A 9,420-nucleotide genomic window follows, 5' to 3' on the forward strand; every position below is an offset into this window, starting at 1 on the left:
CAAAGCAAGGTGAGATAAACCCAGAACTAAAATCTCAAAAAGCAGTAGATTCAACCCAAGCAAGGAGAGGAGAGGACAGCTTTTATGTTGTTAAGCAGTCGTTGGGCTCACATGAAAAAAGATCTTCATAGTCCCCTTGTTAATGACACTACCCGAGCTGGGGTAAGTGCCTGGGACATTTCCAGTCATCTGCCAGTCCTAGCACAAAGACCAAACACAAATTAATAAGAAATGAAGGGCTTGTTAAACTTAAAATATATGAGTTGCCATAAACTTTACTCGACTAGTAAATATTTCTGGTTTTTCTGGCTTTAGGAGAAAGGAACTGTCATTTAATGAACACTTTTTTGTACCTAACTTTCTTTTCAGGACTAAAACCCCATTTTGTTAAATACTAAGGAGTTCAGTGTCACTGATTTTGTAAGCATATGATTGTATCTTGGCAGCAATCATCACTTCAAAAATTGCCATTTCCTGCCTGAAGAAAATTTTCAAGGACAAGTAACTTTGAAATTACTTTAAATGTTATTCTAAAATTTAGCTCACCTCTGGCCCTCTCACACTTGATAAAAATCACATTTCAGAGTTCCATTATGACTCACTAACGTTAAGCTGAAAGCACTGCATATGCCAACGAATAATACCATCAAGTTTTATGACAAATTTCTTCATGCATATTTATGAGTGTGTATCTAACTGGGCTAATAAACAGAAATACACATATTTTTGAAAGCAAAAGAATCTTGGCCAAAACTAAAGAAAAGGAAGCCAAGTGTCTTAAAAAGGCTGGCTTCAGCATATTTTGTGGAGATATTTCTGCATATCAACATACACATACAAGGTTCCCATTCATACAAATCCTTTTGTTCAAGACAGCAAACATAGATTGTCAGGTGCATATCCATCATTTTCTGTTCATATTTCTAGAAATACAAGTTTCTTTCTCAGAGTATATCACCACTGAGAGGTTGCACAATCAAGACTGTGCAGACTTTTACAGTAGCTGATGATCTCTACCAGAATACACCAGTTTATGTTTTTAATGTGCATTTGTTCATTAGCCTACTCAAGTCTAATCAGCTACTTGACCTGTCAAAAGGTCAAAAGCAGATCTGTCTCTAACTGATCAGTCTCTCACTATCAACATGAGAATATAATCCCAAAGAAACTAAGGATTTGGGATGAGCAGAGCAGGGGAAAGAGGTGCCAATGACTAATTGCTACTCTGACTTCATCAGCTCTCTGCCAGCTGTGCTGCAGCCATTGATGTTATCCTGAGTAAAGCCAGGTACCAAGAACAGACACAAGGTACATCAGCTGCAGGCAAAAAAACACCATACCAATCAGGAAAATCAGGAACAGAGCTAGCATAGCTGTGGTCACACAGATAAATCTATTCCAGAGGTTTGTTAAGCTGAGGGCTTAGGTGGTTTGCTAGCTCTGCTTCTGAGCAGAGCAATAGCTTCTCCTGGGCCTGACAAGGCATGCCCTCATGCAAAGTGTAGCCCACCCTGCCACCCCAGAGAGGGGTCAGAAATAGGCTGATACCCCTCCCCAGCCCAAGCACACACTCCTCTATAACAGGGAAAGTGATCCCAAATGATCTCACAAAAAGCTACAGGTCCAAAAATCAGGAGAAGCATTGCCTGAGTCATCCTAACTCAAATTATCCCTACAAAGAAAGTAATTTCTCACAAAACCACCAACTCTGCATTTAGAAGTGGCATCAATAAAATGTGTATTTTTTTTTCAGAGTGTCATCTCATTCCTTCAGCACTAGAGCTAATAAAGATCCATCAGAGATTTCTGAGGCAGTGCTTGCATGCCTGAGCTGCAGTGAGCATGTGCAGCGATGCTGGAGCTGTCTGGAGGTGAGAGACTGGCTTTGTGTGTGACACAGACTCAGCCTGTGCCTGAGCTCCTCTGGGATTTCTGGGCACACCCAGAGAGGCCTCAGCATCCCTCTGAACAAAATTCCCAGACAAAAATTTATAGCTTTGCTGTGATACAACAGCTAAGGAAAAAGAGATGGAGAAAAGAAAAAGGAGATTTGTAACTCAAGTATGATTTATGGTAGGTCTTAATTGCTATTATAAGACTTTGAAATGAGACTCTGTTGTCTGCTCAAGCTCACTCATCATGGCACTGCCAACATATCTCTAGTACTAACATGAGGTAATGAATAAAATATATTAATTGCCACTGAACACGGTTATTTTACATTATGCATCATCTCCAATGAGGAAGGGTTAGTTTATTTATTGAAGTTACTTTAATTTTGCTGAAAATCTCCTTAGACTGTTAAATATTTTGTAGCACTTTTATCATCAGCTAAGATAATTACAATAAAAACAGACAGGTGAAATAGTTTTCCCCTTTTTCTTCAACCTAAAATACAGGTATATCTTAAAATTATGGATTCAGAAACGGAACATGATGTGGAGCATCCATATTGAACCAGGTATTTGGCTGACAAGATTCCAGCAGTATGACCTTAGAAACTCATTATTCAATCATTTCTTAAGCAGGATATAAAGGGATATAAAATATTTCATTTGACATTCATACCCCTAACATTTCCCAGCCTCAAGCCTAAGAGCTATTGCCTAGCATTCATGCTACAAGTTTATTTTCTGACAGACACATGGTGCTGAGCTTCTTCTCAACATTCAGAATATTTTCTTCTTCAGTGTTCTGCACTTTCTCCAGGACAAGCTCTTCTGCCACTTTGTAACTCCTCAGTACTTCTGGCAGATGCAGTAGCCTGACTCAAATTAGGGATTTCAGGTGCCTGACTGCACTGCAGGGCAGTAAAATCACCCTTGATGCAGTAGATTATGTGTGTCTTCCAATCTGGTGACCATTAGCTTCTGATGCTGGGAACTGACATTTTTGATTCATTTTCCCTTTTCAATTCATTTCCCCCCCACAATTCTCAATAAATCTATTCAGTGACCTTTAAGACCTGAGGCAAGAATCATTTATTAAATAATTCTTTTGCAATCTTACAGTTGAGGCACATAGTACTTTGCATAGTAACAAGATTTGCCTGTGCTGTTATGAACAGCTTGATATATAAAGCTTTCAAATCTTTAATCAAAGCTTTTTATAGTTATTATTTAGGAAATTAGAGGAAATTATGCTTTTAAATAGGTTAAGATGTTACAGCTTATTTCATGAAGACACTCATACAATGCTAGTCAAGTTTTCTAACAGTCTGAAAGTTTAGCTTGCAAATACTTGGAATACACAAGTTTCACCTTGGGCAACAAAAGCTATTAAATTCTATCTTATTTTATCACAGAACATGTATAATCAGATCAGTGGCTGTCAGATAGCAGAGGAAAAAAGTACAGAAAAAACCCATTTGTTTTCACTGCTGAATTTTAGACACCACATTGTATTATGACTCAGTCTTATTGAAAGAGCTTTTCTACTTACTATCAAAAAACGGACGTAGATACTTGTTGTACCCTTTTACTATTTTTTGTATTGTTGGAGGTAGAATTTCAGTTTTCCCTTCAGCTTCAGGAATTTGCATGGACCTAAAAGGAATTGAAAATGAGGATGCTTTAAAAGGGCATAATAAAAAAGACAATATTCAAAAAAATATCAGATTTCATAATCTGTATTAGTCTCTTACTGGAAAAAAAAATCCCTTTTATACCTTAAAGTTTATTATTTCTTGTTATACCTTAAAGTCTAATTCTGTTTCTTTTTAAACATTGAGGTCTATTATTTCTTAACACTCCATCTGAGAAACAATCTTCTTTAATACTTAATCTGTAAACAAGGCATTATGGTTATAATCTAGGAATGTGGAGGGGATGCTGATTGTTTATTTCAGCATTTAAAATTAATTTAATTTTTTCTTTTTACATGATGAAATACATTATATTTAGGTCTCAGAGACAGAAAGCAACCTCAGAGACTAGTGCATAAAAACACTCTTCAAATCCTGCTTTCACGACACAGTTTTTAAACAGGTTGCAGAAATAATCCTGTTGAGCAAAACCGGCGAAGCGTAATGAGAATTCAAGTACTTCCTTTGTTCAGAAACAGCTACAAATACAATCCACAGAAGTTATATATAAATAATTACAATCCTTTTCTGCCTAACCCTGAAGGTGAGCACCCCAAGACTGTGAGCAGGGCGTGCTCTTCAGAAATTAAAGCACAGATTTAATTGCGGCTACTTGTTCCCAGTGATTTGAGAAAGGTGGGGTATGAATTATGAAGGTAAGAAGCAAATAATTAATCAACTTAGTGAGCCCAGATGGGAGAGGCATTGTCTCTGTTGATGGAGAGCAGACACCTATATAAACAGCAGGAGAAGGGTCTGTAGTTTTTAATCCTTGCTCTGGGAATTACTGGCCCCTAAAAGTGACCAGCTCTCCTGCAGGAGGTGCAAGAGCTGCAGCTGGGGTGATTCGCTCCTAGGGAGGAGCATCAAAGTATAAACCATTGGGTAAGGGGCTACCACTGGGGTCCTTCCTTATAGTGCTAAATCCTCACTGCATTTCTTAGTCTCAGTTCTTTCTGGAGCTGCTCCTGAAAACTCTGATTCCTCTTCTGCATTATATGTCTGGGTCCCTTGTAGCTTTCCAAAGCTTGCTATTTTGATTTTAATTTTGCTGTTTCTGAGAAAGCCTGAGTTCTTTTGTCAGGACACTGAGAATTTCATCCACTAGGAATGATCCAGTATCTTAAACTGGCAAAGCTTAAGATGATCTCACTGAATGCACGTGGCCAAATCATACTGGGGTCTTAAATGTGGTGTCCAATGGCTTAAAAAGCTGCTATTGCTGTATAATTTTTTATTCACCAGACCCTATTGCTACAGAAGTAGCTGTTTTTCATTAGCTTCCTTGCAAAACAAATATCTTAGCTATTTGAATGATCTTGTTTTTTTCCTTTAGTTTTTCCCCGTTTTTCATTTCTATATTGCCAAAGAATGATGTTGTTACTTAAGTATACCCTTGAGTAATACCAGCATTGAAATAAGGAAAGTTTCTCCTGTAAGTTTTTCCTAAAGAAACAAGCACAGTCATGTTGAATTGAGATGTGAATATAAATAAGAAGGCCAGTTTTATGTTGAACAGAAGTGTTAAAATTGGAAATGCATTTAAATGTAATTAATTTCTTAAATATAGTACTTGGAATAGATATCTCTCCTTTTGTAATTTACATATAAATTTTAGCTAAGTGTTCAGTGAGCTGCATGAGTTTAATTTCACAGCTTTACTGGATTGTTCTTGAATAAGTTGTACCCGGTGTGAAATCTTAAAGGAAAACTTGTTTCTTTTCTATTGCAAGGACATATCATTGTTCTGCCAATCAGCATGGAATTGTAGCATGGTCTGGTTCATTATCATTAACTCCTATTTTCAATGATATATTTTTGAACTTTTTATGGAAGTCCTTCCCTTAAATGACCTGTGGTAACTCATCATTTTCCTCATGAACACATGACGTGCAGCCTCATATCACTGGTCTTCTAGGAGTTTTATGGTTACCTAAGCCTGGGAAAGCTGCTGTAGTGTAACTGAGACTGTGAATTAATGAGGCATGGTCCCCTGTGTGCTGTTTGGCCACAAAACCTTACAGAAGTCCTATCATAGCAAGCCAACAAGTGAGAGGAACCTGAGGCCTCCCAAACGTGAGTGTGCGGTGTTGGGATACCCAGAGGCAGATGGTCAGAGGTGAAGGATAAGGAACCTACCAAGCTTCTGTGCCTTAAGTAGTCTGGGGGCTCTGTGTTTTAAGGGATGATGCCCTGTTTCCTTTAAAGAGCTCTTTGATTCACGTGCTCCATTCACAGCTCATCCACACTGAGCTCACGGCTGCACACGTTCACAAAGGATAAAGTAAAAGTTGAGAACTGTTCCACTTATGCATCTGCATCTTCTCATCAATGCACCTAGGCCTCTCTTTTAACCAAATCTGTGCTGTTATATTTAAGTATATTTATATTTAAGGGAAGCTGTTAAAGTTCTTTCTTTTTTCTGATGTATGTGAAATACCTTGGTATGCATCTAAGTAAGGAATTGCCTTGCAACAGGTGTCCCAGCCACTGAGGAGTGAACAGGCTTTCACAGAAAGAAACTGAGTGTATAATCATTCTTCAGCTGAGAATATCTATCTGTTCTGGGCTGGCAATGCATAATAAATGCTTGAACTCATCAGGTTCAATGCCCTCTGGTTGCTTTTATGAAAGCTGAATTATAATTATTTCTTTTCCCAAGTCATTCTTATGGCTCAAAAACTGAGAATCATTATGGGTTTGGCTAAACTTGAAAGGTAAAACAACTGCTTTTTATTTAAGGTAATTTCAAGTTAGTGTCTTAACAGAATGGGGTAACTGGAAGGGAAAAAAGGAACATTTGCCCTAAACAGTAGTATATATCATTTATTTAGGCAAAAAACAGTCCAGACACATGTATGAGAATATTTTTTCTGGCTATTTTTTGTCAGAAGTTATGTATCATGAAAGAGACAGAAACACCTTAGAACTGCAAGAAGATAAACAAAATGCCAGATACAGTCTGAACAGTTTTTTGAAACACTCCCCCCAGGAAAACAAGAATAAAAAAAGCTTTTTTTCAGGCAATTCACTGACAGGCGAAGGGCTTAAAGATGCAAATAAAGTTGTTATTTCTGGTTTCATACTTGTTCTCAGTGATATGGGGGTTTATATGGTCTTTGCAGATAAAATGTAGCGAAGTCTACCACATCCCTGATTAACTCTCTGCTTTGAAACAGACAGTACTGTCACCACTTTTTTCATTAAATGGTGAGGTTGAAACTGTAGCATCATTTTAGCAGATGCAAGAACAGTGACGAACCATAAATGCTCTTAAGTTCAGGCAAAGAAAAAAAAAGAACATTTCATAGAATTTTCTGTCTCTGATTCCACAAACCCAGGCTAGCATTCTTTACGTTGAAAACACCCTATCTGAAACAAATGGGAACCCTTCTTCGGACCAAGAACCCTACATTTACTTAAGCTGATTCCTGGTAAGGAAACATTTTCTTCATTACTACTTTAAAAAAAAAAAAAAAAATCTGGGAAAGCAATCATCCAAACTCCCAAGATATAGATTTTGATACTAGAAAGGGGACCATGATGTGACTATAATGTAATTTAATGTTAAGTGGTGTCCTTCAGGCAAGGAGAGATGGAAAGGAAAGAAACAACCCCATACCATTACTGATTGTAAATTATTCAGTAGAAGAAACACTCTTCACATGTTAGGCAGAGGTTTTCCAAGTGGAATATCTGAGGGACCACTTGGCAAAAAATCACGGCCCTTGCTTTGGGTGCACCTCAGTCCTTGGGTTTTGTTTAGAAATACTTTCCTGTTTCAGTGCCAAGCAGGATAGTTTCTGGTTTAAACAGCACTTTCACAAACCCCTCCTGATTTGTGCACTGGAAAAACGTATTTTTGTATCCAAGCATCATCTTGTCTGTGAGATAACCAAGGGCCAGAGCTGCTTCTCAGCTTGGGTGTGGATTTGGGTACATCAGCCCAGCGCTGTGCCCTGGTATCCAGGCACTCGTACAGGTGCTGTGTGTACCCTTAAGCCCGTGGATGATACTCAGGAATGAACTTCCTCTGCTTCTGGACACTCACTGCCAGACGAAGATGTAAGAGGAATCTTATCATTCTTATCAGAGTCTGATAATAATGAACTGTGTACCACAGGCTGAGCTCCTGGGGGAATTTTACCTCCCTGTTACTTGGATGCTTCTGAAATTGCTGGTCTCTTGGCAGTGTGTTATTATGGCTAAGCCATGAATCATCCACTTATTACAGTGTGGCAAGTCACAGCTGACAAGGAAAGAAGGTGGAATTAGAGCAAGTGTGTGTTTTCAACAAAGATCTCCTATAGGACTGGAGAAGATGGGGTAGGTGGATGTTTTAAACTCACTTTCAGGGGGCTGTTCCACCTGTTCCCACTACTGAGAGAAAGCTTTATCTAAATGAGTGTTTGCACACCCACTTTAGTTAGAGCTCAGACAGAACCTTATCCTGAGGAATTTACTGTGAGATGAAGCAGGGTAGGCAATTCTAGATAAAGAATTGGCTTTAAATACTTCAGTTGGAAGTAGTGATGAGAACATTTAACCTGTCCATGCTTACATTTTCTTATTAGAATTACTTTAAAAATGTTTTTTTCCCATTTTTATAGAAGGAATATATTTTAAGTGCTCCATTTCTATATGTTCTTGTCAAGGCAGCTGTTAGAAGGATTATGTGTAGCCAGAGGGGATCATTTTCAATTTTCAGCTTAACACAACTCAGATTTCCTAAAGATTTCACGATTTCGCAACAGAGAATAAGAAAACAGTGTTTCAAGTAGGTAATTCTTTTTATGATACTCTCCTTTTAGTGCACAATGATGATTTCACTATCTCAAGCTCGTAGTAAATCTAGGTGGACTGTATGCTTCTGTCCTTGGGCAAGGCACTATGCTCCAGGCAAGGACCATGTGCCCATCTGAATTTGTGAAACATCTGACAAAATATTCACTCTGTACCCAGTAATTCTTTATTTAAGTGTTGATATGCTTCATAATTTCCATTCTTTTTCTCTCTCATCAATCTTTCCAATTAAAAAAAAATCTGTTAAGGCAGCTGAGATTCATGAAGCTCAGTCCTGTATTCCTGTTATTAATACCCAGGTTCTTCAGTTTTTGTAAGAGGTACGATTCAAATGCCAAGAAGATTTTACTTTTTTACCTGGTCAGATATGTCTTTAACTATAAGTAAGTTTATTATAAACCAACTGATATAATAATATATTGAAGAAATAATATTTTTAGCAAATACTTCTTACCTATAGAGCAGCAATAGAAAAAGGGCTCTGAGACTGCAGCACTTAAGACTGCACATTTTCACAAGTTATTTCAGAAGTTCTTGTAGCTCCTAAAAAACAAAAGGTGCAGAGGTAATGTTTTATAACACATATGCTTTTCTAATACATTAATTTCCAAAGGTTTTAAACACTAAAGATAATTTATCTTGAATAGCTTCCTCTAATATATTCACTAATACATAATTTTTTCAAAAATAATACTTAATACCTATATAATAATTAATACATAAATTTTAAAAAATCTCAAAACTTGAAAAAAAAAAGGTGGCATCAGGATTAATTTAACTAACCATCAGAAAGCTGCATTCAAGTATTCTACAGCTCTTTCATTTTTGCCTTTGTCCTTTAAATATTAGGGAAAGTAACTGCTGTGAAAAATAATGTAATCCCGTGCAGGAGAATTGCAAACACTGAGTTTTGTCTCTGCTATTAGTGCTGTGAGTGAGTGCATCTCTGCCATATCAGTGTCTTTTCTTAAGGGACAGCACATGACCCCACCTTAGAACACAGAGCTGTTTAAGAGCAATCTCTTTGGTACATG

The 9,420-nt window shown here is 37.5% G+C and overlaps 1 protein-coding gene across 1 annotated transcript in view; it reads right to left on the bottom strand.

Moving 5' to 3' along the window:
• LOC107206598 (gamma-aminobutyric acid receptor subunit pi-like) overlaps positions 1-8,925 on the bottom strand; it is a 38,151-nt gene extending 29,226 nt beyond the window's left edge. The window contains exons 1-2 of the mRNA XM_033515838.1: positions 8,841-8,925; positions 3,442-3,545 (exon numbers count right to left, since the gene is read on the bottom strand). Coding sequence (XP_033371729.1) covers positions 3,442-3,545; positions 8,841-8,896 — 160 coding nt within the window. The 5' untranslated portion in view covers positions 8,897-8,925. The remainder of the gene's footprint in view (positions 1-3,441; positions 3,546-8,840) is intronic.
• Positions 8,926-9,420: the final 495 nt, after the last annotated feature.

This window comes from Parus major, chromosome 6, assembly GCF_001522545.3.
Source record: "Parus major isolate Abel chromosome 6, Parus_major1.1, whole genome shotgun sequence".
NCBI classification, from domain to species: domain Eukaryota; kingdom Metazoa; phylum Chordata; class Aves; order Passeriformes; family Paridae; genus Parus; species Parus major.